Source organism: Anolis sagrei, chromosome 5 (genome assembly GCF_037176765.1).
Source record: "Anolis sagrei isolate rAnoSag1 chromosome 5, rAnoSag1.mat, whole genome shotgun sequence".
NCBI lineage: Eukaryota > Metazoa > Chordata > Lepidosauria > Squamata > Dactyloidae > Anolis > Anolis sagrei.
Window position 1 is genome coordinate 148,165,277 of NC_090025.1, and position 27,156 is coordinate 148,192,432.

The 27,156-nt window shown below is 38.5% G+C and overlaps 1 protein-coding gene across 6 annotated transcripts in view; it reads left to right on the top strand.

The window, feature by feature from the left end:
• The window catches only part of SYT1 (synaptotagmin 1), a 399,960-nt gene that overhangs the window by 267,815 nt on the left and 104,989 nt on the right, over nucleotides 1–27,156 (top strand). For all 6 annotated transcript variants that reach the window (XM_060777410.2, XM_067469111.1, XM_067469113.1 and 3 more), the window contains one exon: nucleotides 3,604–3,786. In XM_060777410.2, coding sequence (XP_060633393.1) covers nucleotides 3,621–3,786 — 166 coding nt within the window. In that variant the 5' untranslated portion in view covers nucleotides 3,604–3,620. The remainder of the gene's footprint in view (nucleotides 1–3,603; nucleotides 3,787–27,156) is intronic.

The window sequence follows — 27,156 nt, forward strand, 5'->3', positions numbered from 1 at the left end:
AATCACAGCATTTTTTAAAAATATATACTTTAAATTAATTGGTTTGATGTACTTTTCTAGAATGTCATGCCTTACTTCTTGGCATGTGAGATGATTATATATGGTAAATACTGTGTTACAAACCCATTTCTCTTTAGATCCCATTGGCATCAACTCAAGACCTTCAAATATGGTAATCATGTTCTTGTGGACAAGGACATATGCAGGAAAGAAAATAGCATTTTCAGTGTTGAACAAAGGATATAAAAGAAAAAATCTTGATAATAGACCCAAAAACTGTGGTGCGCTAGACTCAAGTAGATACAAGTACTATAATTCTTCATGACACATGTAATCCTCCCTGGTAGAAATTAGTGTCATGCAGGGTGCACCCACTCTTTACAACAATCCTATGTGATAGTATAACAATCAAGGTTCCTTACCATGCAAACACAAATATACCTTCTTTCAGACCTGCTCCCTCAACTCAATAGGTTCAAGTGCTGAACAAATAAGGACAATGAAGGTGGATATTGCATATACTTCCTCACCCCAACCCCATTCTTAATCACTATGTGAGCAAGATGACCATTTCATAGAATCATAGAATCATAGTGTTGAAGAAACCTCATGGGACAGCCAGTCCAACCCCCTGCCAAGAAGCTGGAAAATCGTAATCAAAGCACATTGGTCTATGGTGTCTGTTCAGAGATTCTGTGCCATCTGTAAGCATATCCACACTGGATGTACAGTGGCAGATCTCTGCATGTTTCATAGCACTTTCTCTTAATCAAGGTTTTTCTTTTTTGCTACTATTGACTGTCTATAGCATAATACAGTTAGAGGCTTAACAGCAAATCCCAGGGCATTTGTGCATGCCTCATTAAATGTAGTGACCTCTCACTGTGCTGTGAATCCACCAAGGATTATTTCTAGATATCAGAAAATGTTACTTGTTACACACTTTTTTCTTTAGAAAACAAAAAGAAAAGACGTAGTTTCTTACATTGCTATTCCTAATACAGTTTCCAAATGTAATGCCAAAACTGAAGGCAAATAAATTACTACATTTGACTTAATTTTTAATTAACGGGAAGTCATCACTGCAAATTGTGTCTTCTATTACAAGCCAACATTCTCAACTGCCAGACCTGAAATGATTAAGCAATATATTATAATTAAGAAATGTAATTTTAATTTAATTATGATATATCATACAACTGTTTCTGATTTACTGACATTCACTGAGAAAATGCTATAATATTCAATAACCATATGCAGCTAAGTTTTGATGCTTTGTTTTAACATAAGCGGCAGCTGCCACAACACACAGAGATGGTGTTTTATGGCTGAAAACAGCCAGCTTACAGCATGTTTTCCACAAACTTTGGAGAGTAACTATGACTTGCATACCAAAGGCTTGGAGAAACAAAAAATCCCAGGAAAGGAAGTCTTTATGCTGGTCTTCCTGGGAAGTATTTAGGAGTGATGCAGCTCTGATTTTCCCCACCCACTCTTCTTATTTTCTGGATCATTTGGGTCTTTGTGTTTTAAAGATTTTCATTCATTTATTTTAACATAATGCAAGTGTGTAGAACATATGTAAGGCATCTGCATTCCTATCACACAACATTCAACAACCAGTCCCTTTCACAGTACTAGCTGAAACTGTTGAAATACTTTCCTGTTTTCCCTTAGATGACCCTTTTCAAGTGGAAAACCTTGCTGTGCATGAAAAAAGTTATTGTTAAATATACCTAAAAAGTCATTTCTTGTCAACTAGAAAATGTTGACATTTTACCACATCAAAGCAAACATGGATATTCTCATTAGAGTTTTCCCCCATAAACTTAGTTACTGAAAAGCTCATTTGCTTTTCTTGCTTCCACCATTTGAATCTAATGACCTCATCACATGAGATCCTTTTCAGCAGCATGCACCAGTTTGCCTATATTTTTATGATGCAGCCCGCTGGTCCCCATCCCATAATGTAGAGCAACTTTCAGCAGGGTTCCATCAAAAAAGTATAGGTGAGCCAGTGTATGCTGCTACAACAGCAACATGGGAAATTTCCTGTGTTGAACAGAAGTCAACATGGGAGAAGCCAGGTGGCCGATGCTCCCCCCCCCCCCATGGAATGGGGACCCAGATGAGTCAGGCAATAAAGGGTATGGGGTGACAGGTTCCCCACACCCCCAAATGGGGATTGCCAGATTCACCACGATACGACATGTTGTAAATCAGAACCAGTTGTCTGAGCCAGTTATCTCTAGTTTTGGAATTACTGATATCACACTTCTAGAGGAAAGTACTGAATAAAGAAGGTGTGTATAATTTGGAGTGGTTATACAATTAAACAACTCCAGTCATATCCTAGGGAACCCTTGTGTGTGTTAAAGGTGGAACATTTGCCTATAATTAAGCAGAGAGAGAGGGAGAGAGAGATAGGTTCACAACTGAATGCTTCTTATACCTCTTGGTTTGATGAGCCTTATTTTATTCATTTCTGTTTCAGCTTTTGTTTGTAATTTTTTAAATAATTTCCCTGTGGAAAGCTACAGGCTTAGTTCTCTTCGGAAGAGTACAAACAATTGCACACTCAGAGCAATAATGAATGATTGTTATCTCTCAAATCCCTTTCCTCTGTGGTTTTCTTAAATTAAAAAAAAAACCAAGACTGATTATTCAAATCAGTGTTATTTAGGACACAGCATAATATCCGAACAGTCTGTTCAGAACTAAAGCAAATGTTTGGAGCCAAATCTTAGGTACTATGCAGAGTCCTTCGGTGCAGTCTGTACCACTGCTTACAGACTACAGCTGCAGTCCATGTAAATTTACCACAAAAATGTGCATGAAAATCAAATAGGTTTAAAGTGTGCAAATGTAGGAGTATAGGTCACTGTAACGCAATGGGTGTTCAGGTCAGAATACAGCAAAATACCCCACAACTGCTGTGGTTTAATTAGGACACAATCAACAGTACATGATTTAACACAATGTTGTTTGAAAGAAATGTCAGTGAAAGGAACATTGCTTTCAGGACACATGGTTAAAAGTAAAATGGATCCAATTTTTCTGAACAATGTGCAGCTCTTCTTTTCTAGGGATCACTGCTAGTAGTTAAAGGGTTCAGAAAAGCTGGGTTGTGCATTTATCTTAACTGGTGTATTTGCTTCCTATTTTCCAGGATTTCTAGTAACCTTAATCTTTCAGATCTAAGACAAATATACAATTCATTATGCAGATATAGTGGTAATGTTTGCATATAAACTGTTGTCAGTTTAATTACATTTTCAAAATAAAGGGGCAGAATCCAAAGCCTAAATAGCAGATGCCTCTCCATATTGAGGCATCCAACAGAAATAGCTGTTCAAGGCTCAGCAGTGTTGCAAGGAAGTTGAGACACAAGAAGATGCAGCTGCTATTACCTTCTAGAAAAGTCTTTCCCCTGTAGTCTAATAAATATTGTATGAACGAACAGAAAGCAATATGGTAATGATGTGATATTTACCCAGTAAGCAGATGTACCAATTGTGGTTAATACTCTCCTGTTTGTTGTTGAGCTAAGGTGCATTTTAACCTTTTTAACATTTTATTCTTCTGTTTTGTTTTTAATTTTAGCTTCTCTTGGGTCTAAAATGGCAAAAGAAAGTCAACGCGAGGCCCTTGCAGCACCAGGGCCCACTGCAATACTAAGTAACGTCACAGAACCATCAATTCCTGAAGGAGGAAAAGGGGGACCAAAAGAAGATGCATTTTCAAAGCTAAAGGAGAAATTTATGAATGAACTGAATAAAATTCCACGTAAGTAAAAACAATGTTGAGAAAAAACTTTCCATCTTATAATTCATTTTAACATTCAAGAATTGCTTTAGTGGACCACAAATATATTCAAGGAATTCAATTATTGGATTCAGTTTTTTTCTTGCAAAAAATGCACCAAAAGAAATATCTATGTGTACTTTAATTTCTTTCTCCAGTTCATTTATTCATTCATTATTTGCATTGCATCAAAGGCATGATTTTCAGAATGTGATGATTTTCAGAATGTGAATGTTATTAAAAGCAGGTTATGTCTGTTCATTGTTCAAGAGTTAAAAGCCTTAACCTGGTATTGGCATGGCCCTCCCTCATCTTGGGTTGATTAAAACTACCATGACATGCATGGTGGCTGTTGGTAAAAATAAGATATTGTCCTATTTCTATTCCACTAGACTTCATTATCCCATCAGTGGACTTCCAGCATTGGATTGTACCTTAACGTTGCAATCATTTGCACACTCTTTGAGAAGTAAACATCATTGCATACAGTAGAATAGGTGATTCATTACACAAACATGGGATTGCTGTGCAGATTCTTATATGGCAGCAAATCATGAATAAACATAGTAGCTATTACAAACATAGCCCATGAGCATGATCAAAGAATAAGGAGTACTTAATATGAGTTATCATCAAGAAATAGGGTGTCTGGGCTTTTGGTTTGTTTGTTTTATTGGAATATAGTGTTTCCAATGTGGTTTGTTTTGCTGACATTTGGACACAGGATTGCCTGAAAATTGAATGAGCTGAATGAATGACAAGGTCAAGATTATCGTATTGTGATGACTGTGGTTTACTGTTTGCACTTGAGCTATGCCCCCCCCCCCCCCCCCCCCAGAAATGAGGGTATAAATTTTAAGCAAGACCGAATTAGACTACCCAAGGAGCTCTCAGGCTTGCTTGATGAAAAATATAATTTTTGTCAAATAGTGACAACTCTGAATTAACCTCAGAACTTCAAAAGATCTGAAAATGTCAGACAAAATATCCTTTAGCATTCATGATTGACTGGCTTTCATCAGTTCTCTCATTTGTTACATGCTCAGCTGACATATTATTTTTAAGGAAACACAAAGAAAGCTTTTGGATCATCATACATTTTTTCCCCTGCAACCATGTTTTGTTCGTGAATTCATATACTTGAATTGAATTCCAGTAGGTTTAAGAAGACATGTGAATACAGAATTCAGAACAGTCTATTTTGTAATTTGCCATGAGATCTTTATGATTTAAAGTAGGGATAGAAATATGTTGATTAAAATAAATTAAGTTAAAATAATGCTATCATATTGTAATGATCTGAGCTCAACCTAGCTGTAATGTAGTGTAAGATGCATTTCACTGCTGGGTTTTTTTCCAGCAACAAATGTAACCACTTTATCTCATTGGTATGCACTTAGAACAGTAATGACATGCAACAAATTAAAAATTAAATTCAAATTAAAAAGGTAAAATGGACCTAGGCAATTTGGCAGGTTTGTACTTTGCAAAATTGACAGCAAACAGATTTGGGGCTATCTATCAAGATTTCTGCTTTGAAAAATGTTGGTATTGTAGTAGTATTAAGCTTTTATTTTCTGCAAGGTCCAACCTAAGATAATATAATAGCTTGACTAGATTAATATCAAAGAGAAACCAACCACTCTCTGTCCTTCTCTCTCTCTAGAAAGAAAGAACAGTCCTGCCTTAGCAAGCACATTTTCCATATGTGATTTTCAGTTGATGTGAATCTTGGGAAAAGAAAAAAAAATGGCAGGAGGAGAAGAATGTGTCATGTTGTACACTTCTCCAAGACACAGCTAATTTAGTGTAAAAACAGATGGTGAAAATGTTATGGGGAGGGGAATATCAACAAGAGAAAGATGGGTTATACACCTCTTTTCTAGTAAAGTTTTCAACATTCACATTCTATTACCATTGTAAACACAGATTCCCCACCCAGTGCTATCTTATAATATGTAATTCTTCCTTTCTTGTGAGGAAGTTCATTCTTTATCTTCTTTAAGCTTATAAAAAAGCATGACATTCACAGTGATTTTTGCCCATAGTACCTTAAGCTATGCCTTTGTTTGAACAAATTTAAGTGCAGTGGGTGAAAGAAACAAATTGAAAGGGTTATCAACATAGGACCATTTTGTCCCTACCACGCATTAGGTAGTGATTTCAAAAGAAACAGGACAAGCAGAAGATAAAAAGAGGAGGAGGAAGCAAAAAAGAGAAGAAAGCAGATAAGAAGAATAGCAATTGGGAGAGAAACATGATCATACCAACCATTTGTTAGCCTTAAATAAACACTGCCATCTCCAACATTTTCCAAGGTAAATATTTTCCCAGTATCTTACAGATACCTTGGGTACATCTCCTGAGAAGTGAATCTCATTTTGTCAATGGGACTGAACATCAGTAATTGTGTAATTGTGCTGGTAAATCAAATAATTGTGCACTGGATTGTAAACAAAAACAATTTGTTCGACTTCATTTTTTTAAAAAAAATCAATATTTTCAATTATAATATTTCCTTAAACCTTTAAAAATGATTTTTAATCTAATGAGAAATGTTTGTGCTCAATGTCTTCATTCTAAAAAGACATTTTTTGTCTATGCCTCACCTATCCTGTGATTCTTAAAACTTCTTTATGAGGAGAGAGTCAATGTAATTGAAAGTGTTGAGACATACAGCCAAGGAGAGAGAGAGAGAGAGAGAGAATAGGGATAGACAACAGGTGTCCCTTAGCATCATCTATATAGCCTCTGAACCCCATGGCAATCCCCAAAAGTGGGGGTTTATTTTTATTTATTTTTTGTTTTTCAGACATTATTTTCTCTTGTAACCAGGTTAAAATGTGGGAAATTTTTCCACAAAACTAGAAGCTTAGCTTCTATGGCACCCCATATCACTAACTAACCAATGTTCTTTTCTATCCCAAAATTTTCTGATTCTGATTAGAAGTGACACGGTAGCCCACCAGAGAGGCACAGATATGAAATTTAGCCCATTAACCTATACAATTGCCAAATCCACTTAACTATTCATATCCAGAACATTCTAAACAAGGCCAGGAAGTTTTTTTTCCTTTTCTTTTTTTGGATCTTGACTAAAAAAAAAACATAGATGATGGCTGCTATAGTTTATGTTAGGTAAGAGCTTCTAGTGTCTTTAGGTTAAAAAGTAATTTTTAAAAGTTTTGAACAAAATGCAATATTGTTCAACATATGACAGTGATACAAAATGGCAGACACTAAGGAAAGAAATCTGTTTGGGGGGGGGGGTTAGGTATAAACATGAGCAGCCAACGATTAAAAATAGTAACATTTCAGATGTTTCTGAAAATTATAGACATTATACCTGCTGATACAAACAATTCACAGGCTTAGGAGTAGATGCAGACAAGAGGACTTAGCAAGCAATTTGCTTTGTTCAAACCACAGGTAATATACACGCCAATAAATGGCACTTGGAGCAAGAGTGCTTAATAAAATAACAGAAAAGAAAAAATAAGTCCTTATATAACACAATTCAGTCAAACAGACATTTTCTCTTTATTTCCTGTCTATCTGTTTTGAGGTATTTCCAAGGCAAACTGAAGGCAATAATGCCTTTATTAAAACTGAATGCCAACTCTGGCAAACAGGCAATGAAATGCCTGCTTTTACAATGTACAGGATTTTAATAAGGGTCCCCTGAGACCCTCAAGACCATCTCTAGCACCTCGCTGTGATTATTACTGGAAAACTATTAAAGTGATTGTGGTGGTATTTTGCTGTATTATGAATATGTCAAGTTATGCTAGTTCCTATTAAATTGAGTAGAGGATTAAATTTGCAGCTGGGAAACTGTGACAATGTACTTCATTAGCTTGTTTTCAAAGCTGGGGTTGGAATTTTGATCTTTAAAATATTAATATTTTGTATTAGAACCAGGCTGCCAAGCTGTGATCCTGCATGTGCATGAGTCACATTGTTATCTCCATACATCCCGGAGGCGCTGAGCACAAATGTGTGTTCAGAATATGATTTAGGTGAATGTTACTTCATTTTTCCTCTTTGTATGATCACATACATAGAATTGCTTTTTTTAAAAAAAAAAGTTGTATTTATTTATTGTGTCAGGAGATATTTATTTATTGTGTCAGGAGTGAACCAAACAGTTGTATTATATTTTAAAAACACACACAAAAGGTTTGCAAACTTAGCCCTCTATTAAATGTCCTTTGACCAGTAGCTGGCCGCTTGGAGTGCCTCTGGTGTTGCTATAAGGAGGTCCTCCATTGTGCATGTGGCAGGGATGAGGTTGCATTGTAGTAAGTGGTCTGAAGTTTGCTCTTCTCCACACTAGCATGTCATGGATTCTACTTTGTAGCCCCATTTCTTAAGATTGGCTCTGCATCTCTGTTTAGCGCCTTCCAAGTCACCCAGTTTTCTGTGTGCCCAGGAGGGAGTCTCTCATTTGGTATCAGCCATTGATTGAGGTTCTGAGTTTTAGCCTGCCACTTTTGGACTCTCGCTTGCTGTTTGGATATCAGCCAGCATGCCAACGACTTAAATCAAGAAATATTTTTTTAAGATCTACAGAGACACTCACTGGAACACCTCAGTACTGGGGTAACACAAAATAAATGCTAGTGATGATATTGTGCTTGGCAATCAATACAGATGATCAAATGTTAGCCAGACTATTTACTTAAATTCCTCTTAGTCCCTTCCTTTTGATTTAAACAGAGATATGTGTACATGATATACCATGCTTCTTCCTGTCTAATCCTCTTACAGCACAACAACAAAGAAACTTGGGACGTTTCACTCCCAAGTATGCAACTTGTTGTATTATCTAAACTGACAAACTATAGTTAATCTATGATTTGTTTGAAATAAGTCATCCTAAAGCCGTGGTTTAGCACAATTCCATTTTTGTTTACCTTTCAGGCATTAGTGAAATGTCTTTTCCCCCTACTGGACCTGATTTAGGGGAAACAAAACAAAAAGTATTGAACTGGCCAGTCACACCTGGTTTTTAAAATTGTCACTTTTATAGGGCCAAAAAGATTCTACTGAATAAAATTACATATTGCATCCTGCCTGCAGCTCATGCAGTTTTAAAAGTTACATTGAATACATTGAAAAAGGAAGAGGGGTCAACCAAGGGCAAGATGGATGGATGGGATCCTTGAAGTGATTAACCTTGAAGGAGCTGGCGTGGGTTTGTCCATGGGGTCATGAAGAGTTGGAAACGACTGAACAAATGAACAACAACAACAATATTTTTTTCTGGTTGGGGATCTCAATCACTTGAGACACCTCTGCTGGACACATTTCGTAGATGCAATAGTGGCAGAGAAATATTTAATTATTTATTTATTTGCTATATTTGTATACTACCCTTATTCAGCCTTTCGGGCAACTCAGGGCAGCAAGAAATATAATTTCTTGCTACCACTATTGCCATGGCATAAGACCTTCCAATGAGTTCTTATCTGTGTTTGGTCAGAGTCACTTCAACAACCTCACCTCAGTCACCTAAATCAGCATCCTATGACATGTGTACCCTATCTTAGGAATGGAGCCCCACACTGGGAAAGGCCCCATCCTCAACACAGGAGACTTCTCATCTTTTGCTGGCTCCAATGCAGCCAGCATGGACCCTCTGAAGAATGATGATGCTTCCCATCTGCGATGGGGAAAATGTCACCAAGAGAGAGGTGTGTGTTGTGACAGATTCACCTTGCAGCCCCTCTCTTTTCTCCGTGAAACCAGGCAAAGTGAGATGCTTCACCTGCCTTTGTGATGAGGCCCCACCATCATTGCTGTAGTTTCCATCTTGATTGTTTCATCACCTCCAGTTTCCTAGTAAATCAGGAAGCTTACTTGACTCCACTTATGGCACCTGAATACCATTTTAACAGTAACATCACTGTACTGTGGAATCCTGGCATTTATAATTTCATTAGGTATTTCAAAGTCTTTTCTAGAGACACGCTATGACAAAGTTCAGGGAAGTGCATTAGAGAAAGCTAAATACCTTGTCAAACTTCAACTGTCAGAGTTCTATAGGTAGGAGCCATTAGAATTAAAATAATACTGAAGTGCTACAGTTTTGCATTGTGGATACACCCTGGGGGAGTGGTTATTCTTGTTTTGTTTAATTTTTCAAGTTTTCTACAAATCATTTTTTATAGTTCAACATGGCCCCAACATGGTGTAGATGTAGATTGATTCAAAATATTCAAAAGGGAAAGGAAGACAACAAAGCTTGAGACAGTATGAAGTTCACTATTCATAACTTTCAATCTGGTATAACCTATTATTTGTACGTGATGGTAATTGCTTTGCATGAAAACATTCCAGAATGTTGGCTGGCAGGTTTCTCAAGAGGTTTTTTGGGGAGGGAATGAGGGCTTGAAGGGGAGGGGTTCCATCCTGCCTCTCTGGGCTTTGGGGAGTTCAAAGAAGTGGGATGGCTATGGGGACTGACCCCCAGGACTGCAGAAGGGCCCTTTACAGGGCCTTCACCTGTAAAGATCTGGACCTCAACTTAGGGTCTGTATCTTTACAGGTGTTTTTAAAACCTGGATTAAACTGATTCCATTTACTCCAATTTGAAATGGATTAGCCTGAAGTGTCATCTGGACACCTCAGACTAATCTGTTTTTTAGCCTGAATTTAAGGGCTGTGTAAAAGGGCCCTGCCAGCAACAGAATGGTTGCCAATGAAGCAGTTTCAGTAAGAGTTATATGCTCCCTATAACCATCTTCTTATAATCAACTGTTTTGAGGAAAACTCTCCCAGACAGTGTTTAAAATTAATACCCCAAAATACCAATAGTTCTATCTTTTCTGTCTCTTCTCACTGCAACTTCTCTGTCCTTCCCTAGCAAAATCCTAGGGACACCTTGTGATGCCTGCAATTAATCTAAAAAATACTCACCTTACTAAATTTGCACACACGTGACTGCAAAAATTAGAAGCAGAAGCATAATACTGATGGGCTACTATTTTCTATCTGCAAGCATGGTTGAGTTGGAAAGGTGTCAAGAAAAGCAGGAGAAGTCATCAGTCCAGTCTCTACTGCTTTGTAAATTACAGGCCATTAGCATAGAACAACTGGATTTCAGTACTACCCAAAGTCAGTGGTTGCTAGACTGCAGTTGGTTCCCAAACCATTGGCCTAGCATGTTTCAAGAAAATAAAGATGGGGACAAATATGATGTTGATCCCTGATGTATTGAGGGACAGAATTGCCAGTCGCCTTCATCAGATAACATGAGAAGCAGTGCCCTACTTGACATGAGTCAGCCTCAAAATCATAATGTTCTTTATTTCAAGTTATTACATTCAGTCTAAAGTAGGTTGTCACATTCTGTACTTTCCTGGCTTGAGTTCAGTATTTTGTCGACTGCTTGAAGTTTTGTTTTCTTTTTTTTTCATTTGAAATAGCAGGAATAGGTTAATATAAGAAGGATGAAATTGCTCTGGCTGGGACTTGCCCAAATGAGGCTCCCAATGAAGCAATTCACTTCCTTTCCATTTACTTTAATGGTAGCTGGACCTGGACCTAACTGCACTGCTGATTATGCTAAGCTTTTGAAATGATTCAGTGATCTCTTTAGTAGCTGAACTGAAAAGAAGGAAGCTTTCCTTTTTGGAGCCAAAGGTTCTTACAAACATTCAAATAAATCACATACATTATAATATACCTTATGATGATATAACCGATGATGATGATGATGATGATGATGATGATGATGATGATGATGGCGCTTACACATTGGAATGATTACAATATAGGGCTTTATTGATCCAACTCACTATGGCCCTGTTAAATGTGTAGTGTCTTAATGCTGTAGAACAACCATAGTGATGATTTTGATCATGATGCCTGTATTCTTTTCTGATCATATTTTGCAATGGCAGGGGAAGGAGAGACATCCCTGTATGTGATAATACAACAAAGCCCAAAAATAAATCCATAGCCTAGGAGGAAACTAGGCCCTATGGGAGAGCATCCAGTAATCTGAACAGCCCAAAGTTAAAACTTGTCTGTAAAGCTTTTTTTTTTGCAAAAGTTTAGGGGTGGTCTGGCCAGTGATGAGATGAGGATAGATCTCACTAGCAAATCTGAGAAAAGAACATTTGCTCTTATTTCTGGGGAAAAGGTTTATTCTGCTAAATTTGGTCTATGTTAACCTCTAGGAAATAGGTGCTATTTAGATGTGCTTTATTAGAATTATAATCATTGTGAGTATTTTAGGAAGGGAAGAAAAACACAAAAATTCTCAAACACTGCTCCTCCAGATGATTGGGACTTTAGCTCCCACAATTCTTAACAACTAGTAAGCTGGCTAGGATTTCTGGGGCTGAAGTCCAAAATACGTGGAGAAGAGTTTGAGAAACACTGTTTCAGACCACACATGTCAAACACAAGGCCTGTGGGCCCAATATATCTCATCATATCATTTTATGTGGACTGCAGTGCTTTTAGTGCCAGAGCAACATAGTTATAATTGAAATACTTATATACAGTAGTTTTATAATTACATATGGCCCTTTGAAGGCACCCATAATGCTGATGTGGCCCTCTGTGACAATGAAATGGACACCTTTGCTTTAGACTGAGAAGTTTCATTTGGCATTTGCTTTTGTGGATTGTGATTATGTGTACACATGATGAATTGGGCTGTAAGGTTGCGCCAAATAAAGGCTTGAATCCTGTTGGTTAGCCCAAAATGCAGTAGACTGATTGGATCAGTCAATACACTGATAAATCCCATTGATTCAATGACTATACTCTACTTGAAACTAGCAACAAAATGAAGGCCAAGATGCATCAGTTTTTTTACTTTTTAATAGAAGTCTAGCAACCAGTGTGGTTTATAGAAGACTGTTCTCAGTGAAATACTGAGATCCTTCAGTATGCTTTCACTGATTTCTCTCATAGTTTACTGTCCTTGAAGCTCTCCATATAATTACCACTTGTCAACATAATTCTTAAATTATATCTCCCATAAGTGATGATGGACACAATAGCACTACAACATGGGAGAGTTAGAAATCATGTTCTTGTTGACACAAAAACTAAAATAGGACTGGCTTTCAGAGCCATATCACACTACTGAGTTAGGTTTGTCAACTATTACATCTAAATCTTTTCCTAGAAGGGCTATTATATTGCCAGTTATTCTCTGTCTTCTACCCAGACATTTGTTTTTGTCTTTCATTGCATAATATATTTATTTGTGCAGTGGTAACAGAACAGAATGTCACACAGGCATAGAAACACACAAACCTGCTTATATTTCAACTTTCTGATTCAAAATAGGCTAATAATAAAATCGGCACTGCAGTCTCACAACCAAAGGCACACAAAAAAAGAAGCAAAAGCAAGAAAACGAATGTGAAGTATCCTCATAGTTGTTCAATAGTTTGGCAAATTACATCTACCCTTGCACAAATCCTTTTAAAAAAATAACTTAATGATAGGTAAGTAGTTACTCAAGTAGTTATTTTATTTCTCTTTGTTAGTGTATTCTGGCATTGAATGTTTGCCATTTTCTTTTGTTGGAAACCATCCTAAGTTCCTTTGGGGAGATAGGGTATTATATAAATAAAGTGTATTATTATTATTATTACTATTATTATTATTATTATTACTCAATTATACAAATATTGAGAGCATTCTGATATGTTTTCTCTTTGGATATACATTCCCTAGCACTGTTGAAAGAAAGGTGATTATGACTAACCACAATAAAGACCACCGTATTGTGTCTCATAACCTATAAGATCACCATTCTTATGAGAAACTTATCCTTAAAAACGTCTTCAGAGTGATGCATTGCAGCACTATCACACACACACATATACCCAGTGGGGTGGGGTGGGGGGACACATAGAAACAAACAACACATGAATCTGGCCCCATTTCTATCACTTATATTGAAATATTCATGCTGCCAGGGCATTATTGAACTTTGGAGTGATGCATATATTCAATGGCCAAAAAAATTATCTCAAGTTACTGGTCACTGTATTTGTAAAAAAGGGTTTTAGACACATCAAAATGATTGGGTAACTGATAAGACTGGGCCTAGGCATAATTAATCCTGGCACAAGGACCCAGACCATCAAATTTATCTGGCAGGAATGCTGACATTAACTAAAGAGGTAGCTGGACTCACTTTTGCTCTAATAGAAACTTTGTTAGAGGTAATCAACAATTCTTTGAAACCTGCAGCATCTTCAGCAATGAGCAATTAATTTCGTATCTACCCAGAAATCCTTATGCCAGCTACATGAGAAATAGAGATTGAGCAATAGAAAATGGAGTTTATGAAGCATGAAGAAATAAAAACAAGGAGAACATAACTTTCAGGAGAAAGTGAACAGAAGGGGAAAATAGCAATCAATAAACTCCAAGGCTAGCAAAGACTGTCTCAGAAAATAAATGTCCTTCCAGAAACGTAGATAAGTGCTAATTTATTTAAGAAGGTAGCTTCTTATTTAGAGCAAATTGTTCTCTCCTTTAAATTTGAAGAGACTTCAACTTCTCCTTCAATGTCCTCCTCCCTTTCCTCCTCCTCATCTTTTCTTAAGGAAATTGTCAAAGTGATATCAAGATCCAAGCTGTGCATACATCCAATCACAATAAAACTTTATATGACTTCCCTCATCCACTTACTATTCACAAAAGAAACAGGATTCTATTCTAACTATTTGGAACTACAAGATTTTAGATGTCTGTCAGGATGCAGCAAATGAACCTCAATGTTGCTATGATTTAAAGTGTCTAAATATTATAAAAAGGATACTGATGTGCACATCTCTTTGCATACCATAACTATACATCATCACTATTAGTAAATAACAGTTTTTAAATACAAACATACCTCTGACAAACAAAGCCTCTAACAAATAAGCTTCACTTTACAGTGTATTTTTTGTCCATCTGCCCTCTTCCTCTTTGTTTTTTTCTAGCTAGAGATTCTTTATCAGAATCAGCATTGGGAAATTTGGGGAAGAGGACTGAAGAAACACAGAAAACAGTGCAATAAAGCTTGAGTTACTAAAGAATGTGATACTAGAGTAGCCACGAGTGCCTGCCTACCATAGGCAAAGTAAACAGCAGCTGTCTCACATATCCCTTACTGACCATTAATGAAGAACAAAATAAAGAGAAAAGGGCAGAGTAGGTAAGCTTTCCTAATCAGATATCAGCAGCAGGTTTTTAAAAATGTGTATATATTTGTCCACCAAAATGGAGACCATGAGAAAAGTGGCAGCTGATGAAAGAAAAAAAAGGGGGAAACAGGGCCCACCAAATCCCTGATGAAAATTAACATAGGCAGTGGCCTAAATAAATTGCTTAGTCTGAACTAGAGTGAGCCCATTGAATCAGCGGGAATTTGGTAAATCAGCACTTAAATACATACCACTGTTTTAGTGGGTCAACTAAGCAGAGTCTAACAATTGGAAGTTGGCATATATTTGCAACCCATTTGTATAAATAGAGATTATAATATCTGTGTTTTTATCCACATACCTATCTGTATGGGTTTTTTCTTCTTAAAATAGCCAATAATTAACTACCGTATATTCTGGCATATAAGACGACTGGGCATGTAAGACTACCCCCAAGTTTTCCAGTTAAAATATAGAGTTTGGGATATACTCGCCATATAAGACCAACCCTCTTCCAATGCACACCAAATAAAAATGTTAAAAATCAGATTTGAATTCAATATAGCAATTTAAATTCAAATGCTTATGACATGCAGGTTCCTATGAGAGGGACATTGTACCTTACATTGTACATTACAGTTGCTTTTCCTCCCTTGAATTTCATTTACACACTGGGTCCTTTACATCATGTTGGCAAGTATGAAAGCAGGCTTTAAATGGTTCAGATTACATTTATGTTGGCATAGAAGCTTGCATGCAAATAGAAGTCAGGCTTTGTATTATGAGTACTGAAGTGAAGGCAAGGCATTTGTAGAATTTTTATCTATATGCAGTCTTTATAAATCAGGACCTCCTATCAGAAGAGAGGGGCGGATTGGACCCTAATCCTTCAGAAATGTAGCATTTGGCGTGGAAAATGTTATGTTCTAGGTCATGTCTTGACATGTCTTCATCCTTAAATCACTGTGACAGCTTGAATTGTTTTAGAGTTTCTCAAGAACACAGCCAGGTGATGTTTAATTGGTAGAAGGGGAAAAGAGATCAGAAAAGAGGAAGAGGGACTCTGGGTAAATAAGAGCTTTCAAGTTTGACTTCTGCCAAAAATTAAATGCACAGATACAGGATGGGGGACACGTGGCTCGAGAGCAGTACATGTGAAAAAGATCTTGGGGTCCTTGTGGACAACAGGTTAAACATGAGCCAGCAATGTGATACGGAGGCAAAGAAAAAGCCAATGGGATGTTGGCCTGCATCAATAGGAGTAGCATTTGGCGTGGCAACTTTTGAGATGATTTTCCTGGCTTAGAAAGTTGTCTTGTACCGCGGAATATATGGTAAGTCAAATGTAACAAACTGGAGAAATACTACAAGTCATGTTCAGGAGATGGTTGGCAATAAAGAGGACTTGCAAACCAATATGAATTTTTCAAAGCCACCCTCTGATCTTTTTTGCTCAAAGCAAGATCCAAGATTGCTTTGTAGTGCTCTGAGAAAAATATGGTCTTTTCAGAAAAAAATATTATGATAAGCTAAGCTGACATGCCTCAAGAGATGGTGACTTCCATTCTCTTCCTCCAGACTCTGTTTGTTAAAGATATGAACTATTTGTCAATAACTCACCTTGTCACAATATTCTTCACTTTATGGATTGTGGGGGAAGACTCTTAATGCTTCATTTTATCTCTCCCAGGCCCAAGTTGGCATAAAAATATATTAATTATATTGATTTATTGATCAAAATGAGTAAATACAACAAAATTGTTTACAGTGTATCCAAAATATTGCATCTAGGTTGACCAGATCAAATTATAGAGATAATATGGCCTCTTTTGTTGAAAAAAAAAGCTCCACAATTCATTTTCAAGCAGAATTCAAAGAGCTGGACATTACCTTTAAAGCCACACACTATGTAAATTCAGACAATCTGAAAAAGCCATATTACTCCATATGAGTGTGATTTAGCCCTGAGGTATGCAGAGGAAGTCTTTCTCTCAATGCCACCACTATGTCTGACATAAGAGAGAGCCTTCTCTATAGCTGCTCCCAGGCTGCAGAACTGCCTTTCATGGAAGCCCTGGCTGGACTTCTCCCTGCAGTTCTTTCCACCATACAGTCTCAGCACAGTAAAGAGACAGAGGCCCCTTGCTGACCCAAGACAACTTTTTTTTATTTCAAGGATGTTTGGGGGTGCATGGATTATGCTTAAATAAAACAGATGGGACTCAAAATATCAGGATAGTTGGTGTTAAAGATCACATAGTTTATAAATAAACCTTTGATGGGGTATTTCACCATTTTAAAACAGAAAGAGTAAAACAATGAAAAATAAGTGAAATAATTTAATAGTGGTATCTGGAAAAAGATGTAACCATATAGGGAGCCCCCTGGATTTGGGCCTAAAGGAGAGCTGGATTCAGTCCAGAGTTTAAGCCTCCTTAACTCTGGATTAAAGTGAGGAGATACTTTATTTGATAGTTTCGCTTTCAAAGATGCAAGTCCAGACTCAATAATCCTGTGCCACAAGGCACAGAAGGTGAATATATCAACAGATACTCCTCAGTACATTTGTGTATGGGGCATAGGGAAGTGGTAGGGAGATCTTTTAGAAAAGGTGAGATGGTGAGAAGAAGGAAGTTCCTAGCTGCAATCTCCAAGCACATACACACAAAAGGAAAGTAAGTGTTAATGTATACTTTCCTGATACCTAAAAATGTTTCCTTTTTAAGGAAAGAAAAACTATAAGTCTACAGGTGCAATGAATAATTTCCTATTCTTCACAAAATCTAACCAATTCAATTATTAGTCATGCTGATACTATCCCTTGATTGCAAGTAACAAAAACCCACCTGCTGAAATATGGATAGATCACAGTGTCTGTTCATATGGCTGTGGATGTGACATTACAGAAAAGCACAGACAGCAGCAGCAGCTAAGGGCAGAAGTTAAATGGTATGGCCTCTGAGAGCTATTTGAAATGGATTTTGCTTTTTGTACTGACAGATAAGTGGCCCAATAACACTGTGATGTACTCTGTAGGCAGGACATTTTTTTAAAGAAAACGTCTTTTAAAAATCAATAAGTTTCAGAGACTTTTGCAGCCTGTATTCGTAGATTGATACGTTTCTGAGAGGAAGAGACAAATGTAACAGAGAAAGCTAAATCATTTCATCATTTGAGCTATAATAATAATAATACGATCCCAAGTGTAGACTCTGCAAGGAAACAGTCTAAATGATAGATCACATACTCAGCTGCTGCAAGAAGATTGAGCAGATAGACTTCAAGCAGAGGCATAATGATCCACTGGAACTTGTGCCACAAATACCATCTACCTGTGACAAAGAATTGGTGAGATCACAAGTTACAGAAAATGAATGCATCGAATTACTCTGGTACTTCCAGCTTCAGACTGACAGAGTTTTGGACAACAATACTCCTGACTTCATGATTGTGTTAAAAAACAAAGTATGAATTGTCACTGTTGCAATCCCAGGTGACAGCAGGATTAAAGAGAAACAACTGGAAAAGCTGACATGATACGAAGATTTAAAGATCGAACTGCAAAGACTGGCACAAGCCAGTAAAGGTGGTCCGAGTGATGATTGGCACACTGGGTGCAATGCCTAAAGACCTTGGCCTGCACTAAAATACAATTAACACTGACAAAATTGCCATCTATCAGCTGTAAAAGACACCCTACTCAGATCTGCATGCATTATTCACCAATACATCACACAAATCTAGACACTTAGGAATTGTCCTATGTGTGATCCATACAGTAGCTAGCATAGTGATCTTGTTTGCTGAGGACTAATCTGGTTGTGCTTCAAATAATAATAAATATGTATTTATACCCCACTTTTCTCCCTGAATGGGACCCAACATTTTAAAAACAGTATAAACAACAACCACATATAACAATAAAACCATCTATAATAATTACATAAATAAACTTTTTATGTTGTCTGGTTGATCCAAAGCAATGGTTCAAAACTTGTTTTGGATGTAGGGGACACTGGTGGTTTGATTTTGAAGTCACTTCCGGATTTTTTTAAAAAAAATTCAAAACTTTCCGAAACTTCAGAAACATCCGAATCAATTCATTAATGCAGACACACAGGCGCAGTGAGAAAAAACCAGCACTGGCACTGGGGAAACTTCAGGGGATTCTCCTTCCCTCATTTTTAGACCAAGCCTGAGTAAACTTTCTACAGTGTTAGAACACATGGAGTACTGTTAGCTCACTAAATTTCATAACCTTTGAATTATCCATGGATTTTGGTGAATTTTCAGGGGTTTTTTTAATAAAGATTTTTAATAATAAAGAAATTTGTTCCTGGGGTGAAAGTGTTATTTCCTGTTTCATTGTATGGTCTTTACTTTGAAAGTAGTTGTTCTACTCCAGAAACATTTTTTGTGTGGCACAAACTGTGTTAAATTGGTGGAGAATAGAAATCATAGTACAGACTCCATCAAGTGACATCTAGACTGACTCCCTTCTTTTTGGGCAGAAAGGCACCATCCAAACTCTCCTGACATCCATTTGCTTCCTATACTGAGTTGGAGGGGACCCTCAAGACACATACATCCATTTATTCCTTTTTGCCGATGCAATCAATCATTTTATTTTATCACTACTTATTGAGAGTAAAGGGCTGGCTGTGGCTGGCTGTGGCTGGCTACCCCAGTGCCTTGTTCATGGCAGTTAGGCCAAAGTAAAATGATTGGTTTTCAAGCAGTTTGTGTTCTCTTGGCCTTGCAAAAGTTAATAATAATAAAACTTTATTTAATTTTGTGACCGGATCTCTCTCCATGAACCAGCCCAAGCTCTTCGATCCTCAGGGGAGGCCTTCCTTTCACCCCTGCCATTATCACAGGCTTGTCTTGTGGGTACAAGGGAGAAAGACTTCTCCTCTGTGCCCCCCCCCCCCCGACTCTGGAACTTATTGCCCGGTAAGATTAGGAAGGCCCCCACCTTAGAAACCTTCAAGAGGGATCTCAAAACCTGGCTTTGAGGTTGCGCTTTTGGAGAGTAGCCATACTACCATACACAGTTCCTCCCACTCAACGTTTTGTCCCCAGAGTATATTTCCCCTATTTTTACGACCCCGTTCCTTTACGAGTTTCTCCCTCACAAACAATCTGCTCCATCCCTATCTCACCGAGTTTTTAGTATTTTATCTTGCACATGCGGCCCACTCATTGTCTTTTTATTGTGTATTATTTTGTTTTGCATTTTATATTGTTTAATGTATTCACATGTTGTATGTATTTTACTGTGTTGTTGCTGTGTTTTGATTTTTATTTTATTGTAATATGCTGTTGGGCTTGGCCTCATGTAAGGTATCTTAAGCTACCTATGAACCAGTTAGGACATTAAGATCGTCCGGGGAGGCCCTGCTCTCGATCCCGCCGGCTTCACAAGCACGCCTGGTGGGGACGAGAGACAGGGCCTTCTCAGTGGTGGCCCCTCGGCTGTGGAATGCCCTTCCTGCAGATATTAGATCGACCCCCTCCCTGCTGGCATTCCGGAGGAAAGTAAAGACCTGGCTGTTTGAACAGGCATTCGACTAAGCAGTGTGATTGAATGACTGACTATAGGAACACGGAATAGCGGATAATGAGTTTGGATTCTGATTTCATTGATGAGACCTGATGGATTTGTTATACTGATGTAGTGATGTATTGATATTGATGTTTAATGATTTGTGGTGCTATTGCTTTTAAATGCTTAATGATTTTGTATTGTGTATACCTAAATTGTTGTAAACCGCTCTGAGTCGCCTAAGGGCTGAGAAGAGCGGTATACAAATAAAGTAAATAAATAAATAAATAAATAAGCTGCCCCGAGTCCCCATTGGGGAGATGGTGGTGGGGTATTAAATAAAGATTATTATTATTATTATTATTATTATTATTATTATTATTCACCACTCTATCTACCCGAGGGGACTCAGGGTGGTTTCAAAGTAACATCACCAAAGCATACAGAGTAAACAACATAAAAATAAAATTAACAAAACAATGTAAGCATAAAATTATCACAATAACACATATATATTAAAAGTAATCCTGCCTGTTCAGAGCAATTAAAAGGGTCGGGCGAGGCTAGTGCAAAATCAAAATATGAGGGGCCTGGGAATTGACTGGTTAACAGCAATAGCAGGTACGGGTCTGTGACTGATCATTTCCAGGGCCTATTAAAGGAATGACTGGGGTAATAGGTAGGAAGTACAAGGCCATATTCAAACTATGTCTGGGCCTGGGCTAAAACTGGTCATTCTCAAAGGCTTGTTGAAACCACCAGGTCTTCAAGCGCTTATGAAAGGAGGGGCGATGGGGCCTGTCTTATTTCCCTTGGAAGGGCATTCCAGAGGTGGGGGGCTATCACCGAGAAGGCCCTCTCTCTCATTCCCACCAACTGTACTTGTGATGGTGGTGGGAGCGGAAGGAGGACCTCCCCGGAAGATCTTAGAGTTCATGCCAGTTCATAGGAAGAGATGCGATTGCAAAGATAGGCAGTGCCCAAACCATTTAGGGCTTTATAGGTCATAACCTGCACCTTGAATTTGGCTCAGCAAATTCAAGGTGCAGCCAATCGGCAGCCAATGAAGCTGCTTTAATAGGGGTGTTGTATGACTATAGTTTGCTCCAGTAAGGAGCCTGACTGCCATCCATTGTACCAATTGAAACTTCTGGGCCGTCTTCAAGGGCAGCCCCATATACAGCGCATTGAAATAGTCCAATCTGGATGTAACCAAGGCATGGATCACCCTGGCGTAGCCAGACTTCACAAGGTATGGTCGCAACTGGCACACAAGTTTGGGTTGTACAAAGGCCCTCCCGGTTGCTTATTGCTTTTCTGCCTTCTTTAGACACCTTTGTAGATTCAATCAGTTTATTTTATATTGACACAAAGACTGGTACAGACAGCTATTTATGGGTCCTTTAGCATTTTGGCTAATGAGCAGGCGAGCATTGTGGGAATTGTAGTTTAACAGGAGGACCTTTTGAAATCTCTACCTTTGGGGGTCTGGCCTTCACAAACTACAGTTAAAGATGGCTGTGATTAGCCACGCCCACCACTTCCCTCCTTGCATCGCCAGTGGAAGGCATGAGACTTTAAAAATGTCCTTGCCTTTACCAAAGTCGCTTAATGGTTGTGAAAATTAAAATAACCAAACATTATAGGGAGAAATAGGTAAGTGGTTCAAATTTGGATTTCCCCCCTCCCAACCTTTCCTGCATGGTTCAAAACTGCATCGGATGTCCAAATTCATATGTTTTATTCTGAATTTCAGTCTTTTCCAAATGAACCTATCAAAACGTAGATGCTGATGTCCGTATGGTTTTGTTACTGGATTTTGGGCTGCATCCAAAGGAGTATAATGTCTAGATCGAGGGAAGTCATGGTGCCTTTGTATTCCGCTTTGGTTAGACCTCATCTAGAATAATGTGCTCAATTTTGGGCACCACAGTTAAGAGATATTTTAAAGAAGGTGTCCAGGGAAGAATGACTAAAATGATCAAAAGTCTGGAGACCATGCTCTATGAGGAGTATCTTAGAGAACTGGGTATGTTTAGCCTGCAGAAGAAGTTCAACAGTGACAAATGCAAGATACTCCACTTTGGCAGAAAAAATGAAATGCAAAGATACAGAATGGGGGACGCCTGGCTCGAGAGCAGTACGTGTGAAAAAGATCTTGGAGTCCTCGTGGACAACAAGTTAAACATGAGCCAACAATGTGATGTGGTGGCAAAAAAAGCCAATGGGATTTTGGCCTGCATCAATAGGAGAATAGTGTCTAGATCTAAGGAAGTAATGCTACCCCTCTATTCTGCTTTGGTTAGACCACATCTGGAGTATTGTGTCCAATTCTGGGCACCACAATTCAAGAGAGATATTGACAAGCTGGAATGTGTCCAGAGGAGGGCGACTAAAATGATCAAGGGTCTGGAGAACAAGCCCTATGAGGAGCGGCTTAGGGAACTGGGCATGTTTAGCCTGAAGAAGAGAAGGCTGAGAGGAGATATGATAGCCATGTATAAATATGTGAGAGGAAGCCACAGGGAGGAGGGAGCAAGCTTGTTTTCTGCTTCCTTGGAGACTAGGACACGGAACAATGGCTTCAAACTACAGGAGAGGAGATTCCATCTGAACATTAGGAAGAACTTCCTGACTGTGAGAGCCGTTCAGCAGTGGAACTCTCTGCCCCGGAGTGTGGTGGAGGCTCCTTCTTTGGATGCTTTTAAACAGAGGCTGGATGGCCATCTGTCAGGGGTGATTTGAATGCAATATTCCTGCTTCTTGGCAGGGGGTTGGACTGGATGGCCCATGAGGTCTCTTCCAACTCTTTGATTCTATGATTCTATGATTCTATAAGAGGAGCCATAATAGCCATGTATAAATATGTAAAGGGGTGTCATAAGGAAGAGGGAGCATGCTTGTTTTCTGCTGCCCTGGAAACTTGGAGCAATGGATTCAAATTAAAGGAAAGGAGACTTCACCTGAACTTCCTAACTGTGACAGCTGTTCATCAGTGGAACTCTCCGCCCCAGAGTGTGGTGGAGACTCCTTCTTTGGAGTCTTTTAAACAGAGGCTGGATGGTCATCTGTCGGAGGAGCTTTGAATGCAATTTTCCTGCTTCTTGGCAGGGGGTTGGACTGAATGACCCACAATATCTCCTCCAACTCTGTGATTATTTGATATGGTTAGGGTTCTGTTCTTCAGAGACCTTAAATCCATCTTTGATGGTGTTGTAGAGTAAGTTTGTTTGATTGTGATTTTCCTGCATGGCAGGGGGTTGGAGTAGATGGCCCACGTGGTCTCTTCCAACTCTCTTATTGCCCCTTAACCCCTGAAATAACGAGACAGACAACAAAGGTATGGATTCAAATTGGGCAACTTTTATTGAATGTTACCTATTTAACTTTACCTGAACTAAACTAAGTGTCAAGGAACTTGGTGGCAAGCTGAGGCATCGTCCCCAGCTACTGAGCGTGTGATGTCAGTGTGCCCTGGATCCCCAACCAGGCAACCTGAAGGTAAAAGTCTGGAGAAGCCTGTGTCCGCTTATTGATATCAGCTTCTCTCTTTACTGGGCCAATTGATGTCCCCTCACCCATTTGTTGACTTCTAGGTGAGTGTTTGTTGTACAGTGCCCCCCACCCGTAATGGGTGCCATGTGTATACCTCCATGTCAGTGTTTTCCTGAACTATTTATGCTGGCCTAGTTAAACCAAACCACTCCATCTAGCCCCTAATAACAGTATAGGGTAGGCGAAAAAACCCCCCAGAACATGAGAGGCAAAAAATTCCTACCCGGCTCCAACGGGCAACCCAAATTATACTGTCAATGGGCGGGAGTGGCGGGCGGAAAGTCAAGCAAGACTGAAGGTAAGGGGCTGGCTCACGTGATAAGCCAGCCCCCGCCCCTCTTCCAGGAGGTTCTAACGGAACCTCCTATTCTCTCCCTTCAGGGGGTGGGGCAAATCGCTCTCCCCACCAACTGCGTTGGTGTGGAGAGTCCCTTCTATGATTCCATGTTGTGCGGTGCAGCCTTTCAAATAAAAAATAAATCCCATTAATTCCAATGGTACTGACATCTAGATTAGCAGCCTAGGATTGTTACATAAATAAATGTGATGGAAAAGAGGGAAATGTGAAATTATGAGTGGGGCACTTCCAAAAGCCGTAATTGTAGTTTTCAAGTCTCCCCACTGCTTTTTAAGTAAGCTCTAGCAGTTGTTGTTTAACAAATCAGTCCAGAAACTTACTGCTTTGTCCAAGATTTACTGTAGACATGAAAACATACCTGGGAATTAATACTTTGGTTAGCACACCAGAATCTTCAAAGAAATCTGTGCAAATCCTCTTATGTCACACAGAGTCAGCAGTGCTATTTTCCTTTCCATAATCGGATGTACACCTATAGCTATTTTACCGGCCAACTGATTCTGAAATGTTTCTCTAGGCAAAGGTGAACATTCATCAAAGATTATTCAAAGCCTTACATTTTATGTGGTAACCCTTCAGTGACCTTATGCAGCAATCCCAGCGGTAGACAACATTAATACATTTTCCCACAGTATATTTTTAATACTGGCCTGTGAAATATAAAACAGACATGGTTTAACCAAAGCTGAACCCAATAGGACTCAAATGTCTTTAACATTTCAGGGTGATGTTCAAGGTAGAGTAGGAAATAACACCTTCAGTTATAATCATAATATATTAACTACTGATCACCAAATGCAATCTTCATATATCCAAACTATCACTTCCCATCAACAAGCCCTAGGTGGGAAAAATCACCCTGCTCCCATAAAACCTGTCAGATGATAACTATGTTTACTCATTGCAGATAGGACTAGCTGTTTGTTGAAGGGGTGGAAAGTCAAGAAATAGTATGGAATGGATGGAGCCCTTTGCAACAATTTAATGAAGTTCTCATTTGCACCTATCTAAAATATTTTAAGGGTACCCTATCTTGTTTGATCTTGAAAGCTAAGCCGATCCAACATTGGTTAGCACTTGGATAAAAGACTGAATTAAGAACACAGATTTCATAGAAAGGAACTGACAAATGTGGCTCTAAATATTCTTTGTCTAAGATAACCCTATGAAATTCATGTGGTTGTTCTAAGTTGACCGGTGATTTGAAGGCACATACACACACCCAAAAAAGGATGTAAGTTTCATGTGGACTCTGAGCTAAATTCTCCATCTGTTACATTCCTGCTAAGAAAAGACACTGTATAGAATATACAGGGGTTGCAGCATAAACAGCTTATGTTCCTATAGCTAAAGCAGCATCACATTCTAGACATCTGGCATACTTGTGCCATATCCCTCTGCGTATACCACAGAGTTTGGGGAAAGTTACTTTTTTGGCATATCAACTCATAAATCCCAAAGCCATGCCCATGCTGGCTGAATAATTCTGGTAGTTGAAGAGGAAAAAAACCCTTTCTAATAGAGATCTAGAAACTCGTTCAGATTCTGTGGACAGACTCCTTGATTATCTTGCCACTTCCCTTGTCTGGTGCATTACCTCTCCACTTAAGAACTCCTACACTGAAGAACATTAGAAAGAATGCAGCCTCTTACATGCAGCCTGTATAAAAGTGGGGGTGGGGTAGGAAGCCATAGTTCCAATAATAATAATAATAATAAGACCTTTACACTGTATTCTGTGCTTGCATTAGTGCAGATCATTGAACCAAAGGCATGTTTCATAAGTATATGTTACCATTACAATACAATACAAATAAAATTTAGGTGGGAAATGACATCTTGAGACACAATGAAAAAAGGTGATTATAAGTGTATATTTGGTTTTGTATCTGTTTTCTGAATCAGAATTCCATTTGCTATACCCATTCTATGTTCCCAACCTATCTTCCTTATAATTTACAGTATCATATTTCGAATATAGAAAAAAATCCAAGAGAAATCAAAACAAGGTCCTATCTCCTTTTTGTGTGTGTCAGGAACAACATGAGAAACTGCAAGTCACTTCTGGTTTGGGAGAATTGGCCGTCTGCAAGGACGTTGCCCAGGGGGCCATCCTGTAGGAGGCTTCTCTCATGTCCCCACATGGGAAGCTGGACCTGACAGACAGGATTGCTCCTCAGATTTGAACCACCAACCTTTCAATCAGAAGTTCAGCTGGCACAAGGGTGTACCCATTGCACCATTGGGGGCTCCAGTTCTATCTCCATGGCACAATATTTAGTAAAGCATAAGAAGTGTCAAGTTCCAGCCAGGTCTCTATATTTGAAATACTTCCATGAAGGATGAAACAAACATATCGAATACTTTGGTTTTCTAGAGGTGATTGTGGTTTCCTGGAAACATAGGTCAAAAATAGGCATCTACTTTCAATAGATACTTATTTTCATCATTATACCACAATGCTTTTGTAATACATAGTCAAAATAATTGCTGACCGACTCGCTTGATATTTTCTTTGCTTTGCACAAGAAAAACAGAACATAATGAATTATGTACTAAAGAATGTTAAACTCACCTCTCCTCCATCCCAAATCAATTTTATTGAATACTAAGGAAATGCAGGAAATAAGAAGGAACATTTTAACATCCTGGTTGATGTATATGTTTTGCTTTTCGATAACTTCCTGTGTTTTGTATTTTTCAGAAAAGAAAAGAAAACCCAA